This window comes from Anser brachyrhynchus (assembly GCF_964034855.1).
Source record: "Anser brachyrhynchus genome assembly, chromosome: Z".
In the NCBI taxonomy this organism is placed as follows: domain Eukaryota; kingdom Metazoa; phylum Chordata; class Aves; order Anseriformes; family Anatidae; genus Anser; species Anser brachyrhynchus.
In genome coordinates this window covers 21620571-21639086 of record NC_137697.1, presented here as the reverse complement: position 1 = coordinate 21639086, position 18516 = coordinate 21620571, and the positions used below count along the sequence as shown (strand labels likewise).

The window sequence follows — 18516 nt, the reverse complement described above, 5'->3', positions numbered from 1 at the left end:
TTGAAATGAGAAATAAAATACTAAAATACCCAACTTCCCCCCCAACCCCTAGAAAGCCAAAATTCCATATTTTTTGAGCTTCAATCTTTGAATTGAATCTGTGAATTTACAGATAACTCAAAAGTGTCAAGAGACTGTTCTTCACTCCATCTTCTCCTGGTAACAAGATTAAATAAAAAAACTTGTGAAATTGTGTGATTGCACAGCAGAAAAATTACTGGTGTTATTAAATTTCTGGAAAATGTAATTAAGTTACAATTGTCAAATGTAAAAAAAACTGTTTTTTTTTTAGGTAAAATTTAGTGTTCAGAACATAGCTTGCACATTAACATCAATTAGTAAGACCAAGGGAAACAAGAACAGGAAAATGTTTCCTGTAGTTAGAATAAGAAAAGCATAATCACAAGGATATTATTGTGACTAAAGCAATGGATCTAATGCTAGGGATTAAACATTTGGAAATATTTTAAAACCTATAATTTTTAAATATGTTGGCCTCAAGTTCAGTGTACATATGTTTGCCATGCATCTTTAGGCTAAGATGGCCTTCTACAACATGGAGGCTGTATAGTTTTGTGAGGTAGGAGAACTCTCACTAATCATGTTTGCCTTTTTTCTGTCAAGTAAAGTGCAGTCTGGAAACAAGTGGAGTGAGGTTAGAGAGGGAAGAAGAGAGCTGGATTACAACAGCACTACACTGCTCATAACAAACATTGCTCTTAGCCACTGACACAGATCCTGTTCTTCATGCAACAAACCTATACCAAGCAGAGCCTACAGAGATGACACACAAAGGACAAACTTGACTATCCCTTTCAACTCTTGTAGCTGCTCTTCTGAACAGACTTAAAACAGCTCTAAAACCTTCCCCAGCTAGAACAAGCATAAAGGAGCTGCCCAACTTTAGATAATTTACCTTTCCAAATCTCTCTGAGAACATAGATTGAACTTTATTATCTCACAATATTTACTTCCTTCTCAGAACAGCGTAGGCATCTCCCAAGAAAACCAACAGGACAAAGATCACCACCTTTCTCTGCCTACATCTGTTTATCATATGACAGCACCAATGCTTTTTGCTCAGATCCAAAGTTATACAAAAGCCTTTTACAGCCCTATGTTGAGCCACTAAAGCAACATGATGAAAAGCTAAAAGCAGCCCCACAACGTAAGAGGAATAGATAATGTTAGTAGAGTAGTAACTGCTGTATTTAAATTCTTGTGAATGGTGTAGATGTCAAGCCACAGCTACTAGGGGAGCTGCAGGAGTCCCTCTGTGGGAGGAGGTCAGGATTGCCCCACAACAGACATCACCGGTTTCAGCCAGCTCCAAAACAGACCCACTACAGTTAAGCCTATCAGCCATGTGTGGCATGTCTGTGAAAACGTATTTAAGGAACAGCAGAACGCACAAAAGGGAGAGAGGAAGAGGGAACAATGAGCAAGAAACAGCACAGGGAATGTCAGGGCCAGAACAGGAGGTATTTCTCTACTCATCAGGTAACCACTTTGCAACTCATGAAAGACCTCCATGTTGGAGCAGAGAGGCATTTCCTGAATAAGCTGTGGCCTATTGAAAGCCCATGCAGGAACAGATCGTTCCTGATAGGAACAGTGGCCTGTGGAGGACCTACCCTAGACTAGATTTCCCACAACCTCCATCCTACTCTGGGAGTGCAAGCAGAAGGTAGAGGGGGCTGCAGTGAAAGAGTAATGTTGAGTTTGGAAAATGGGGGAGGAAGGCTGTTTCGGTGTTTTTTCTTTTTGTTTCCCACTAACTGGATCCATTTTAATTGGCAATAAATCTATTTTTCTTATGTGAAGACTATTCTGCCCATGACAGCAACTGGTAAGCAACGTCCTCATCTGTCTTTTGATCTATGAGCTTTTCCCATCCTGTTTTCTCCTCTTATTCTGCTGGGTGGTGTGGTAAGTGAGCAGATGGGTGGGCATTTGGCTGTTAGCCAATGCTAACCCACATTTCTATATTAACGAATCCAGTCAAGATCTCTTCTAAAAGGCTAGCAGTTAAAGGAATCCAAATGAAAGGCAATTTTATAATAGAATTACAGAACTTCATCAGGAGCATGCTGCAAACACCAAAAAAAATCAGTGACAAATAAGGCTAAAAAAACCTTGCAAGCTTATCAAAGAAAGTCTTGAAAACACTAAGGTTTGAGAAGTCTTTGCTGTTTAATTTCTGAAGAAACATGCCCAAATAAGCTCGTGATCCCCCTTAAAATGTATTTACTCATGATGTGTGAAGTATTTTGTTGAAGAATGATGTTACAGTCAGATGAGACCTAAACTGAAATTCTTTTTTATTTTTTTATTATTTTTTTTTTTTTTACCACTTGCAGCTAAAAATGTGGTTTAACATTAGTCTGGTGACAAATAACTGACCTAAACCAATTAAAATTCTGTATTAGAATACTACTCTAGGACCAGAAAAGTTCATTTAATCCATGCTATAAGCAAAGTCTGATCAACAAGAGAACTGTGCTCAGCCCAGAGAAGAGAAGGTTTTTGTGGGGGACCTAACAGCAGTCTTCCTTACCACCAAGGAGATCATCAAGCAGACAGAGACAGACTTTTTACATCAGCCTATGGTACGAGGGTGAAAAAGATAAGCAGAAATAAGAGTTGTTATCACTGAATATACAGGAAGACTTTCACTATAACATGGATAAGCTTCACCATAACGACAGATTAACAGAGCAGGCTGCTCAGAAAGGCTGCGCAGTCTCCTGCCGTGAAGACTTGAAACCAGACTTAATAAAGCCCTGACCATCCCAGTCTGATTTGAAACTCTTTGAGCAGGAGACTAGAGACTTCTTGAGATCTCTTCCAATCTGAATTACCCTGTGACGCCATGAACAACCTTCAAGTCTTGGATCTGCTATAATTCCTCCAGCTACCTAGATGAATCATTAACAAAGCATTGCTGGAAGTGTGAATACAGATAGATAAGACCAGACATTTGACATACGAAGAGCTGGAAGACAGGGGCAAAGATTCAAGCATAGATGTATTTTGTCTGAATGCATTCGTTCTTTGAATCATGTATCACTAACACATACGGAGCAAGATTTGAAGTGTGATATGCCATATGGAAACATGCTAAATTAAAAAAGCAGAGACAATGGCTAAAGGGCTGCACAGAACCCCTGTCAGCAACGGCAGGACTATAGAAATCGAAGCCTGAAGTACATCCCATCCATGCTTCCAACACATCTCATATGAAGAAAAGACACCGCTCCTTTTTAGTTACTATAGTGGTTGAGCAGACTTAGAATGAACTATCATTGACATTAGAATAATATCACACACCTAAAAAATTAACCAATTAAAGTCATGTTTTACACTAATCCCTTAAGTGAAATAATTGATGAGACCTTTAAAGAGATATTTAAAGTTAAAACAGGTTGTTCACCTCAGTATTGTCACCATCTCTTACAATTAAAACAGTTCAGATTCTCACATCATTTTGGAAGCATGAATATTTATTTAGATCTCTATTAGAAGGCTGCAAGCAATACACTTATTACTATGGAATACTGTCAGATTCTCTAGAGATATAAAAATACAGGAATACTAGCTGAACAAGGACTGCAAAAAGAAATATGATGAATGTTACTGTATAACCAACATTCAGGGTAAGGTTTTAACATTTCATAGGAGTAATAGATAAAGATGACACCTAAAATTAACACGTGCTGTACATAAAAATACAAGCAATACCAGGAATATGAAGGTTAAAAACAGCTCATTCAAAATTTCAAGCTAAATAAGCATTTTTTCAACAAAAATAAAAGAAAAACAGTCTTACCTTATCTAGCCTTTTTTGCCAGCTTTCTTCACGTTTTACCATTAGTTCAATACAATGAGATAGTGTAGCCAGGATTCCAGCAGTAGTTGCTTTGAAAGTTATAGCTTCTCCTTTAAAGTCTATGCCGTTAATTCCTTTGGGGGTCACATGTGGAAATACTAAAAACAAACATGAACCATTCACTGATAGCTGTCTTTAATTCAAATGAGCATTTTAAATGCATTGTTTATATTACAATTGCTTGAAGCAAATATACTGGCTATAAAATTGATTTAGAAACAAAAATCATAAATGCTAATAATTTGCAACTATCCACAGGATAAGGAAAGAGATTCAAAAGGAGGAATACATCCCTTGAGCTTCATCTTGCTATACGGTATTTCAAGTCTGCTTGTAATGCTGTATTACTCTGCTCTCCGCAAACCATGTGGGTGGAGGGAGTGGTAATACTTTGTAACAATAGCAGTTTGACAGCTTGAAGTGGGGCCTAATTAAGACAGAGCAACCTTAAAACATATCTAATACAGTACTAAGAAAGGAACAATTTAAAAATGCAATCAAACCCAGAATGTGATATTCAAGGTTGCTTTAAGCAGGTAATTATAGATTTTAAAACCTCCATGTAAAAAGGTATGTTATGTATAAAAGTATCAAATCTGTTGAATTATCCAAGTACTGTGGGGTTTTGCAATTCCAACAACTACTTTGTGCTGTCAACCAAGCCATCTGTTGCTAAGGCTATTTAAACAAGTCACTTAAAATGTGTGACAAAAAAAGTACCTATTATATGTCAAACTTACATGTAGGTTGACAGAATAACAAATCAAACACTACATATTAATGTCATAAAATATTAGAGAGCAGAACTAACACCCGTGTTGAAGCTGACTGAGCCTAGCAAGTTAAAGTAACTCCCTGCTATGCCATGGGAAAAGAAAAAAACCAAAAAACTAATGACATCACCCAGTTGGATATTGCTTTTTTTTTTTTTTAGTCTGACAGTGTGACACTGTTATGGCTTAAAAAGCTGAAATAAATATTTGTGTAAGTTTATCCAATATCTGTCTGCATGGGTGAAGTAGAGCTTTCAAGCAGTTCAGATCTTGTAGGGAAAATAAATGCAATTGCTGTTCTCTAATGGTAGAGCAGTGTCTACACTTAGGGAAAAGAAAGCAAACATCACATGGTCTTAAGCAATGGCTTAAGTCTCCAGAGGTTTTCAATAGGATTCAAACTTTTTTTTTTCCTTCAAATAAATGGTTACAGACTACATACTCTTTCAAATGCCTCTATAAGCATATATGCTATGGTAGAACACAGCTTATTTTTTTGTTGCATGTTAATCAAGAATACTCCCTAAAAGATAAAGATGGGGGCTGGAAAAAAAAAAAAGGAAAGTAAAGAAAGAAAAATCTGTTTCAGAAACAATAATGAGCAGAGGAACTCTCCCTCCCCCTAACAGCTGCAGAGGCAACACGGAGGAGGCTGAGCCTGAAAGTGGTATAAGCTGGCAAGGAGGCAATGCAGCGGATTCTCTGAGAATAACGAAAACCAGACAACAACAGCTTCACCCATAGACTGCATTTTTCTTAGGAAAGTGTTATACCACTCATTTGTCCTGCTGGTGTAGATCATTTCATATGCAGGCTTACCAGCAGAGCTATTCTGCTTATGGATCTGTTTTTTTTTTTTTTCCTGAAGTACACAACATGCTAGACATGCTGAAGAAACCACCACCAGCTGCAACAAGTATAAAATCATTTCACAAATCTCTATGTTGGATTGTAAGGGGAATGCACAGCCTTATTTCCTGGAACAAAGCCAGCTTTCATTCCTGATCATCTTTAAGTCTCAGCTACAATTCATTAATACTCCGTATAGCTTTGGCTACCATGTATTTTAAGTCTTTATTCAGTGATTAGTCTCACAGTAGCAGCAATATATATACACTGCTTGCATTTTCACTCAGAGTCCCTTCAGCCATTATAACTCTGGACCAAAGTGAACTTGTTGCAGGAAGGTGCAAAGCCTGTTTTTCTGAGAGGATCGCTCAAGAGGTCCCTTACTGTGCATGGGAGTGCTTTGATTCACTCCTCAGGAGTGGTTTTTCTTCCCAGAAAATGTCTGAAGATAACCTAAAGCCCTGTTTCAGCAACAATTAAGCTTCAGCAAATTAGAAATATTTGTCAGGAGATGATCTATTTGGAGAGGCTAACATCTTTCTTATTTTTTATTTTTATTTTTTTTTACACTTCCATTTTTCTGTGTCAACTAAAAGATTTAGTGTTTCAAGCTGAAATCTTCAAGTTCAAGTTAAAAGTTAATCGTAGAAGTGTTTTTATTGCAACTGCTCTTCTAGCTTGGTGATAAAACTACATGCAGTCAATTGAGAAAAGCTATGATTGAAAAATCATACAATCACAGAATATCCTGATGATTTTTCTCCTAATTTAAATTGAATTTCAACATTTTGAATCCAGGCATTTCTTTTTAATTATCCAGTCTTTTAAGTAGTTCTCTTTTACTTCTCAATTGTTTTCTCTTCCCTTCCACTGTAATCAGTGTTTTATACCATGCTTTAGTCTTCAATAGCTCTTTGGCCTTTCTTTCCTACACCTCTAGTCTGTTAGGATACGTTGTTTTTTCCATCTTGTTCCTCAGATGCTGTCTGTAACCCTTCCCAAAAAGTCCCAAGCATCATCTATTCAATCAAATCTGTTTCCCAGCAAAACAGAAGATTTTTAAAAAGACAGTAAGTGGAAAAACAAAGTTCCTTCATCTTTTCCATGTTATACCACTTCTACATCGTATGTCACTATACTAATTCCAAATGAAAAAGAATAAATGAATGGGTCACGCACCCACCCATTTAATTATCTTCTGTTGTTGATTCTCTGTTGATAGCAGTAGAGTCAGTATGATTATTTTCCCCTAAGCACAACCTCAATATTTCAGTGATGACTGAATATTATTCCTCCAGCAGGAGCACAGAAATCCACCACAAATCCTACTGTGTTTTCTGTTAAGTTTCTCTTCTTCAGCTTCTCGATCACATCCAACTTCTGTCTTCAAAGAGATTCCTGAAGTTGGATTACCCACTCTTCTTATTCTTACATAATATAAGCCCAAATCTACTCATTTTCCTCAAAAGATGGATGGGAACTCTTCCTGATCAAGATACAACATTCTTAGGAATATAAGACCCCAATAGGTAAATACACCGAATGGGTGCTTTATACAAATTATCATTGCTTCAGTTACCAGATTTTCTAATAGAAAAGCGAGCAATAAATTCATATATAGAGCTCTAACTCTTCACCAAAAGATTCTAGAAAACACAGAGAAGAAAAAACCTCCCTGTCCAAAACATCATGTCTTCACAGCAGTATATAAATCTAACTAGTCATGCTAACACTCTCCTCCAACCCAGGAAAGGTGCAGAAGGGAAAGTGCAAAAGACAACGTAAATATGATTCCTTAAACTAGTCTTAAATCTAGAGGTTTGAGCACTAGACAGGTGCAGTAGGAGGCCGAAACACTCCTTTACTCTATTAGGCTGAATAGGAGGTTGAACCTCTGCTTCCCTCTTCCTGGAGCTGTGACTGCAGGAAAAAAAAGTATGTTTAGTATGGACAGGCAACCATTACTCAGCTACAGATTATTCTGGTGTTCACAAGACTGGAGAGAATTCAAGAATGGAACCTGAAACCTGAGAAACCTAAGAATTAACAGCTGCTCTGATGCTAAGCTTCAGAAAAAGGTAATGTTTAAGATCAATTTTTTGTTATCAGCTAGCCTAAGAAGTTTTCTGCCCACTACACAGGCATGGGTGTCTCTTAACCTGAGGTGCCTACTTCTCCTGTTGCATGACTGAAGACTGACGATTCTACCTTAGTGCATATATTCCAATTCTTTCATTTTTAGGCAAGCCTTGCAGCAATCAGTTACTGCCTCATGAGAGGGGAGCGGAGGGGCAGGCGCTGAGCTCTGCTCTCTGGGGACAGCGACAGGACCCGAGGGAACGGCATGGGGCTGGGACAGGGGAGGGTCAGGCTGGGGGTTAGGGAAAGGTTCTGCACCAAGAGGGTGGTCGGGCACTGGGACAGGCTCCCCAGGGCAGTGGTCATGGCACTGAGCCTGTCGGAGTTCAAGAAACATTTGGACAACGCTCTCAGACACATGGTCTGACTTTTGGGCGATCCTGTGGAGAGCCAGGAGTTGGATTCGGATTCCATGATCCTCATGGATCCCTTCCAACTCAGGATATTCTAAGATTCTATGAAATCTTTAATACATGTAAATTCTTAGAAATCAAACAAGGACAGAAAAACTAAAATGAAGATAAAGCTGTTAAGAGAATTGATGGGAAGTAAACGTAATGGGGTCATCAATCGTAAGAAGTGGAGTTAACAAAAGAAAACAAAAAGGCTGAAAAGTGAGAAACAAAAGGCTGCAGAATTCTTTTCCATACTGACCTATGGAGTTTATATACAGATACCCACAATACAAAATTTGTTAGCACAGAAATTCTTGAATACTTGATACAGAACTTTTTCTAAGAGGAATGTGAATATCACTTCAAATTCTTCCTAAATATGTGATAAAAATGGACACTTTCCATTTGAATATTCTAAGATGACCAGATGTACTAGAAATACACACTTCTTTAATAAATTTCACATATTAAATGTGTGTATACAGCAGACATATCAGAATAATGTAGAAATGAAAAAATGTTCTAAAGGAAATTAAGCTGGAACTCCTACATCATCCTAGAAAAGTTAAGTATGAAAAAGACATCTCTTTCAAAATGAATCATGCAATGAAATTAAATATTCACTAGTGTTTTTTAAAGTATCTTTTTACATTTTTCTGAAATTTGTTCTAATGACTTAGTAGGCCTTAGAAATTTAGATTTTTTTATATAGGGTTGATGAAAATGATAGACTTGCTTAAAGGTGAATGTTGCAAACTAGCTTATCTTCGCTGACAAGAAGCATGAAATATTTATTCAGAGCTTCAAAGTTATACACTACTTTTGACATCAGCACTACAATTAGCAGCACAAGTATTTTATCACTGGAAAATCTATTCATACAATTAATTCTGGTAATATGTTGAAAAACTCCTCCCATTTTCTTACCTCCTCATTCCTCATTACAATTTTGGAAATACTCTAGAAAGAGCATTGTACTAGGTCTGGCTAGGTTGGAGTTAGCTATAGGAAAACATGACACTGCATCAATGTTTTGGCTACTGCAGAGCCATGTAGGCACATCATTAAGGCTGCCTTCTCCAGCCCACCACTCACAAAAGCCAGTAGGTTGGTGTGGGCAAGAGGTCGAGAGTGGACATTGCTAGGGGAACAGGCTCAAACTGACATTCCATACCATATAATGTCATGCTCAGCTATAAAAACTGAGTAAGGGGAAAGAGAAGAGGGAGACTTATGAAAGTGTCTGTCTTTCCAACCAAATGCTGTGCATATTCAGGCCCTGCTTCTCAATATATGTCTGAACATTGCACGCTGATGGGAAGTAGAGAATAATTGGTTTCTCTTTTCATTTCTGCAAAACCTTTGCTGTTTTTCTTTACCTTTAATTATATTGCTCCTTATCTTGACCCATGAGCCTTTTTTCGTATTCTCTCCCCATTATTTTGAGAAGGGAGAACAAGAACCGTTGTGCTAGAGCTTAGCTGTCTGTGTGAAACCACCACAAGCACTTAAATACAAGAAGGAAAGATGCAAGACAAGAGGACTAGAACACATTAGAAAGAAAATAGAAGACAAAAAGGGTCATTTTGCCACATTTTCAGATCCTTGGTGAAAGTGATTAAATTTTTAAAAGCACTTTTTGTAAGTACTTCTGGCAGGCCAGAAGTAAATAGATTTCTCAAAAAGCAGAACTTGAATGAGTTCTTCACATTCGCTGCATGGATGGAGTAAGAAAACTATAATCAGATCATTTTAGATAAGAATCAGAATTTTATTTGTCATAATATTGGAAAATACAGTTTAAAAATACTAAAATTTTAGCACTTTGAGTGCTAAAATTAGAGAAAAATCAGTAACAATATTGACTTAGTCATAATGCAGCCATAGAACTTGGAAAAAACAATACTGAGGCATACTTAATTGGAAAAGCATTGTGTTCTACCATACTCCTCAAGCTGACAACACTTGCCAGAAAAAAACTGTGATTACCTATTACAAATTTCAGTTCTCATTATTTGAATAATGCATCTGGTTCAACAGAATTCTGTACTGGAAATGGCTTTGGACAGACAGAATATGAAATTCCAGCTTGACAAACTTTCATTAATATTTGTGCGAATTAAGTGTAACTCAGAGTCATGAAAAGCAGCTAATGAATGATAATTTTAACATGAAGAACTTCCTGTCAGATTTAAATAACATTTCTTAACTAATGTCTTCTCACACAACAGCATAAATATCAGTCTTATATCAAGACTATCATCATACTATTCATACAAATATCCAGCCAAGTTTAGACACACTTACATTTTTCCTTACTGCTGTTACTGTTATGTAAAAAATCCCCATCAGAACGCATTGTAGGGAAATCATCTTCATCATCTTCTACCACTGAATTTGGGAGAGAGAGAACATGTTATTAGAGTAAAAAAGCTTTTCCAATTCTTCAGTAAGCAAGGAAGAACTAGGAGCATCTTCATGGCTAAGCAGTATTTAATTTTTTTTCCCTATAATAAAAACCAGTCATGACTCCCTCCCCCCCCCCCCCCCTTTTTTTTTTTTACCACTTAAGACCACAAGCAACAGTTCCAATAGTAAGGAACTATTAGGAGACTAACATTTGCTCAGAATCCAAATTTAGTACTCTGTTTTATGGGAAGATGAAAGTTCTCTTATTCAGTTATAACTGAATAAGCAGGGAGTCACAATTCAGATCTTCTACGCTACAGACTTTGCAAAAAAGTGGAATTGTTCTTACCTACTCTCATTACTACCAAAAGAGTAAGAGTGCCAGAACAAACTCAGGGATAAATAAAAATATCTCAGGGAAGTGTATGAATATGACAACTAGCTGTGCTATGAGAAAAACAATTCAGATACATAGACATCCTCATCTGGGTCTACTTGGATCTCAAGCGTGCACTCAAGTGGTCTAATGCTTTAGCTCCAACCAATACGTAACAGGAGTACACAGTATGTCAGTTTATTTGCCCTTAGGAAAGAATATATTGTTCCTATCAATTCAAACTAATACACTATTGTTTTTTCAAAATAATGGTAAGAGATGCAGTGGTAAGCTAACTTCATCTTATAGGGGGATAAAAAATTGTTGTATAACATCAAGTGCTTAGAAGATCATTTATTTCAGTAAGGTTGACAGCTATGGGTTAGGATCAAAGTTAAGCAGCTTTCTATGGGAATCCAACTTCTGCAGTGCAAATAGTTAACTTTATTTAAGCAGAAATATCTAGGATTGATTACTATATTAAAGAGCAAATTTAAGACACCCATTTTCTTTATATTACATCAAATGCTAAAGGAACTATTTCAACAGCTATTTCTTACCGTCTAAAAAGTTAAATTCTAGGGAGTTCAGTGTTTTCAATTACAATTTTACCTTTATCCCTCTGGAGTTCGTCTTTGGAAACAGCATCTGCACAGGCATCAAAGTATTTCTGTAAAGTATCAACTTGTCTACACAAGATGTCTCTAAAGGTTTCCATCTCTGCAAGCTTCTCACGTAAGCTATGGCCCTTCTGAAAATACAAGTGAAAAGTGCTTCAAATGTTTCTACATACTGTGCAAAAATTTAATGCCTAAATAAAAAAAATGGATTTCTGCAGCTATGATGAACAAATCTTTTAGATACATCGAAGATATTTCATACATCAGTAGTTACAAAATACTGTTAGAACAATATGATTCCAAAAACGATATACAAGTGTATCATCTTCATTTTGTTCTCGGGTCTCAACTTTTCCTCTTCACTGCATCTGCTACTTTGCAGCATTGAACAAAAGCTTATTAAAAAACCAGTTTTCCTTGCTCCCAGGTTTGCAACTATATGCCGGAAAATAACCAGCTCCAGTTTAAGACTTTTGTTCTAATTTTTACTCCCCTTTCTTGTGTTGCTTCTCTTCTGCTATCAAGTACAGCCCACTCAAGTTGAAACGTTAAACGTTTATACACATGGAAGAGGGAAAGCCATAATTTATCAATTGGTATTAATAGTCATATTTGTTAATTAACAGAACCAGCATTCCCTTTTGTTTAGAAGCCCTTATATTATCAAGAGTACAACAGGAAAGGTTAATGAATCCTCCCATTAGACTTCTCTTGCCATTGGTAGATAATACTGTAATTTAAAAGGGACAACTGCACAGAGGCACATGAAAGCTTCCTGTATGATCCATTAATAACCACATGTATTAGGGCTACGAAGATGGTGAAAGGCCTGGAGGGGAAGACGTACGAGGAACGGCTGAGGTCACTGGGCCTGTTCAGCCTGGAGAAGAGGAGGCTGAGGGGAGACCTCATCACAGTCTACAACTTCCTCGTAAGGGGGTGTCGAGAGGCAGGAGACCTTTTCTCCATTAACACCAGTGACAGGTCCCGCGGGAACGGGGTTAAGCTGAGGCAGGGGAAATTTAGGCTCGACATCAGGAGGGGGTTCTTCACAGAGAGGGTGGTTGCACACTGGAACAGGCTCCCCAGGGAAGTGGTCACTGCACCGAGCCTGTCTGAATTTAAGAAGAGATTGGACTGTGCACTTAGTCACATGGTCTGAACTTTTGGGTAGACCTGTGCGGTATCAAGAGTTGGACTTGATGATCCTTAAGGGTCCCTTCCAATTCAGTATATTCTACGATTCTATGATTCTATAATTATTAACACTAACAGTAAACCAAAGACTTGGTATTTTTTCCTTTAGTTTCATGAATAAATCTTCACATAACTTTTCCTTCCATTTGCTAAAGTGTTGTATTTACACACCAATTCTAAGAAAACATTATTCACTAACCTTGAACGAAGAGGTGGATGTTGCAGAGTATCCACTTGCTCCAGAAACAAGAGACACCATGGAGCCATGGCGGCGTAAGCTTGACTCTGATCCATAGCCAGATTCAGTCTAAAAAATACAAATCACATAAAAACTAGAGTGGTGAGCCTTTTAATAAGAGAAGAAACCATGAAAACAAGATTAAAATAATTTCTTCTAAAACCAGACCATTTGTTTCTTGTTAGGATGCAACAGCATTTTACGGAAGTTATTCCTGCAAGTTTAAGATGTTGATCTAGCATCCATGAAGTTAATATGAACTTTTTTTTTTATCATAATGATCTGAAAAAGCAGTAGTTATTGACAACCTTTTATGTGCCCAACCATAAGAGCAAGAAAACATGTATATAAGGGTTCAAAAGGACAACGTTTCTATTCCTTTGGTATCTGCAATCTCTACCAAGGAATTTTCTTTTACGTGGCATTCAAAAACCCTAGGGTACTCTACAATTAATTGGGGAATTAGCATGGTTCAGTTTGAAGGCAATCAACAGCTTCAGTAAATCCTTCCAATCATTGAAATAGAGACTTTTATTTTTAAAAGAAACAAAATAGAGACCACAGAAAAACAGATGATTACTGTTAATAATTTCTTTTTCCAGGCTTCTTCAGCAATACTTTATATTAGACTAAAATTATTTTTAATAACAACAAAAAAAATAAAATAAAACAAAGTGAGATACTGAAAACAAATGAAGATAACAGTAAATAATTAAATTTTGCAAATAAAATGAAAGCTGCGTGTTTAATAAAATAGCATGAAAAAGTTATAAAATCTTAAGTTTGATGAATTCCCTTAAAAATAAAACTAGATATTGACCACCTGAAAGAAAAATATTTCCCTACGCATTAATGTAAGTGGTCAGAAAAAAAATGAAAAAAGAAAAAATGATAGTTCAGATATTAATATCTGAAATACTGTTATTAATTTGATCAAGTGGATATTGACAATGTTGTGAAGTACCTTTGACAGGTTTAAGAAATTACGTGGTAGCAGAGAAATCCTGAAGGGATGAGTAGACAGTGATACCAAACGAATGACATGGAATAAGAAGCAAAAATAAAATCTAGCTGTTGTACTTTTTAATGGAAAAATTGGAAGATGCTTTGAGAAGTGAGGAAAGTGCTGATAACTTAGGATACAAGTGAACATACGGAGTATTAAAAACAGAGTAAGGACAACATAACTTTTGAAGTGTTTGAAACAAGATTTGGATAATATTGTGACGTATGGGACAAAGTATGTATACTTGGGTTACAAAGGAGCAGTGAGAAAAATGGTTTTCCAGAAATGAAGGTATGACCAGAGAGAAATGCAAGTCTCAGAGCTGTTAAGATAATACTTGAACAAACATAACTACACAAGATTATTCAGCAAGAACAAGCAAGAAAGAGCCAAGGGTCTGTGTCTATCCAGCCTGTTTGAAAAATGAGGCAGAAGACAAGAAAGAATTAAGGAAACAAAACAGACTTTAAAAGAAACAGGATGAGTATCAAAAGTAGAAGGGAAGTTGAAAAATTAATATGAGTAACAAATACAAGCGTAATTAGAAAAATGTAGCCTAGAAGTTTTGCTGAAAGTTTAACTGATTAACGTACACAATACTTGCAATAAAAGAAATACAAGCACTTATAAATTTGAAATATTTAATAAAGTGTATTAAGTTCATTGCCTAATTTCAGAAAAATATAGAGAAATATTATAACCTGAAACAGCAGAAACAGAAGTTTATGTTTAATGACCGCTTCGAGCCAAATGAAAGACTACAAGAATCAGTTTCCTTATTCTGTCACACTAAGGATGTACATACCCCATTTAGTCATGTTATATATAACACAGTTAAAGCTATTTTATGCTGAGTATGTATCCCAGGAAAAAATAGCTATAAAAGTATAATAACAGAAGTGCTAAAAGCTTCTATTTTCATAATTGTACTATTTGTTTTAAAGCATGTCTTAAATATCTATTGGCTTAGATATTTTGTTAAGATCATTCACACTGGATACACAGGTGTTTTTTTGTTTGTTTTTAAGAATATCAGTGTTGAGGGGTACACTTGGCTTTAGTAATGTATTTGGGACATTGGACCACATTTGTAATTGCAATGCACTTGGTGTTATGGTGCAAAGATTGTAGCTTAGTTCACTGGGTTCACTTAGTTCACTTAAGTACAAAAGTAATCAAGTAATAAAGCTTTGATTAGTTTTCTTAAAATATTAAAGAGCTTTTTTTTTTTTTTTTTTAAATGGACAAATCCTCCAAAGACTTGACAAGCAAAAGCAGAACAGGTAAGGGGATAAAAATAAAAGCACAAGAGTTCTAGGCATATGATATTATTTCTCTTCAGAAGTGTTTAATGAGTAAAAACCTCAAGGGAGCATTTTATAGAATTGGAAAAAATCATAAGATATTTGTTAACATTGCCTTTAAATGCAAATCTAAACAGAATTTCACTGTTCTACTGTAAATTTCAGTGTTTACTTAATCATACACTATGTATATTAAGATGATTCTGAATGCATTCTTATTACTGTCAGTTTGACAGCAGGGGCTCATTCTGTTGAAGCTGTACAAACTAAAAAGAAGGTACAATTTTTCATTTCAATAAGATACATTTTAAAATTAATCTGTTACTGAAATCGTATTAAAGATATCCAGTGCACTAGTCAGAGCATTTTAGCTAAGAACAGTAGATGTATTCTGAATGTTTTTTTCTTTAAGCAAGCAAGACACATGTTCACAGAAATGGGATTTAAGCTGAAGTGAAATTTCTGAATGTCCACATCTGAAGATTTAGTCAAGGTCACAATATTACCATAGAACACAGAAGAAAATACCTAATCTCAGAAGTAGAAAACCTTGTGACTTAAGTTCTCACCTTGTGACTTACATTGACTTAAATCCTTTTCTTCCTACATTACCATTATAGTTAATGCTCATTTGGTTTAGCTCACAAAATAAAAGCTGAGGGTGAAAAAACCTCCCCATATAAATACTAAGCTTGATTTTTTAAAGGTACCTTTTCAGCAGTACATTTGACAGTCATTTGTGCTTGTGATTAAACAGTTTATCCATGCTTTAGAATTGTACACAAGACAGTGACCTATCAGCTTGTAAACCCTGCCAATAAAAAACTGCTATATAAAAACATGTAGGCAGTTTTAACTCTTTGCAACCATGAAGCAAGCTCAGCAGACTGAACAGCACAACACAAATCTGAAGCATCTGCATTTATAGATCACGTTCACAAAACACAAAATGTTTTACTATGTTTTAATAGCCAAAGGGAAGAGAAAACAAACAAGAATACTTATTTATCAGGAGAAACAGAAAATAAGTATTGCTTTATAACCGACACAAAAACAAGACACTCAGCTCACAGCACACACATGCAAGCAGCTTAACAGAAACAATGAAAGCATGCACCATGCAAAGCCCCACCATTCTACTACCGCAACATCTAAATGAGAGCAGGTCACTGCCGCATTTATGTCTTGCAAAGCAGATCATCATTAACTATTCACTGTAGAAATACTCAATTACATTGAGAAGAGGAATCTTGACACAAGCTTCTTCTGTTTACACAATTTTTAATTTCCCAGAATAAAAATTGGAACGTGGGTAGAGCTCATATGACAGAACTAACAGTCTCTGCTCAAAACCAAAAATAACTCAGAAGTTGTATCAATACATAGCATCGAGCACTAATGCTAAATTATCATGCTCAGTATATAGATGCAGTTCTTTGAAATTCCATGCATACATCATAGTTTCAAAGCTACACTCAGAACTGGAATTTGTTAGTACACTGCAACAGCTTCAGCTTTCTAAAATGCTGCATGAAATCCAGTAATCCTTTCAAAACGCTTTTTCTTTATGATAGATGAGAGCAAAGAGCCACATGATATGAAGCTTCATGTGATTCTTTACCAGAGCAGGTGCTAGTATCAGCAACAAGGCAGTATGTCAGAAAAGCTGCTTTCAGTAAAATCGTTAAGTATTCACAGAATCATATTGCAGACTTCCATTATGGCTCACACAGATCCGCCAGTTAAGGATTTCCTAAAGTGGGTCAGTAATCCTCTGGAATAAAGCAGACTTGCTGGAGAGCTCCTCCACTTAAAAAAAGATCAAATAAAGCAAATTATCCTCCCATGTCTTCAAGAATTATTTTGATTGTGTCTTGATTTAGTGCCTGTCAAATGCTTCACTGTGTTTGTCCACCAAGGCAGATATTTTCTGTTAGCATTATAAATTATTTATTATTTTACATAACACAAGCAGCAGGCAGCTCCTCCCTCTAAAACATAAGGCTTACCCTAGGAGGTGATGAAACAGACATTAGGATCACGTTTTCTGCAGTATTTGTGAAAAAGCCTAAACAAACAAAGATCAAGCCACAGTAACTTACAAAAAAAGTGTAGAAGAAAACAAGTAAAGATATAAATGAAAGAGCTGGAGACTAAGCAGAAAAGGTCTGTCAAACCCCTGGCTGTATTCTAAGGGTGATTTTTAGACTAGCTACAAGTATTTCAGCATGTATTTAAAGAAAGGGTACTGCTATTTAACCCGAGGAAGGACTACATGGGGATGGTTGCAGATAAGAACACTAACACTGCAAGTAGGGCACTTTGAGATGCATTTCTGTGTATTGAAGTTAAATTAATAATTAACATACATCTATAGGTCTGCTTTATCAATTGTTCTACAGGCTCTGGCAATGCAATTCTAACACTTTGAAAGCAAGGCAGATATTAGTCAGCAAGGAAGGCAGAGACAGGAATTTCACAATCCAGGTAGGAGCCTCTGGAGGATGATTACCCTGCCTACAGCCCTCCCAAGCACAGTGCAGGAGACTACTTAGAAAAGTAAAAAGCTAAAAACATTCTAACATGAACCTTCTTCACAACTGCAAAAGCAGGTAAAGAAACGTAGACGTGTTTTCCTCCTGTAGTGATAAACACTGCAATTCTGCAGTAAATAAGCATACTACATGCCCAAGAGAAAACAGGAATTCTGGGATGAAAAATAAGCACAAGACAACCAATAAAACAGAGATTATAGCAATACAGCACTAAGATAATCATAACTGATCATAACTGCTATACCACTCAATCTACCAACATCCTTTGGATTTTTACTTCTCAAACTCCAAATACTTTTGGTAAGCCACCATATGCTGCCTATGGATGACAAGCATCTTTAATACCTGCATAAATTAGGCTGGTACACAGGTTAGTAAGTCCTGGAACGACCTACTGCTTCCTAAAGGAAGGAAAAGTACAAAGCAGCAGTACCTATACACAAAGCATTGCAGAGAGGAGAACAAAGGCTGACAAAGATGCAACCAAAGGCAATTATCTGGTCTTTGACAACCTTTATCCATGTAGTTCATACCCATGATTAATTGCATGGATGCATACTGTTTTTCCATGAGTTCTCTTAACAAACAATGTGCACAGGAAGACTATTCACCAAATATTATTCAACAGCTTAAAATGCAAAGATTCCAGACCAGGTGAATAGGGAGGAGCAGGCACTCCAAACAGAGAAGAACAGACAGGATGCTGAGGAGGACAACACCCTGGAGCCCACAACTGCTTCCCTCTGTATACTAATGTAGTAGCAAA

General features: G+C 36.5%; 1 protein-coding gene across 2 annotated transcripts in view; it reads right to left on the bottom strand.

Moving 5' to 3' along the window:
* CERT1 (ceramide transporter 1) overlaps positions 1-18516 on the bottom strand; it is an 81284-nt gene that overhangs the window by 19219 nt on the left and 43549 nt on the right. For both annotated transcript variants that reach the window (XM_080573602.1, XM_080573603.1), the window contains exons 4-7: positions 12847-12954; positions 11443-11581; positions 10353-10436; positions 3830-3987 (exon numbers count right to left, since the gene is read on the bottom strand). In XM_080573602.1, coding sequence (XP_080429728.1) covers positions 3830-3987; positions 10353-10436; positions 11443-11581; positions 12847-12954 — 489 coding nt within the window. The remainder of the gene's footprint in view (positions 1-3829; positions 3988-10352; positions 10437-11442; positions 11582-12846; positions 12955-18516) is intronic.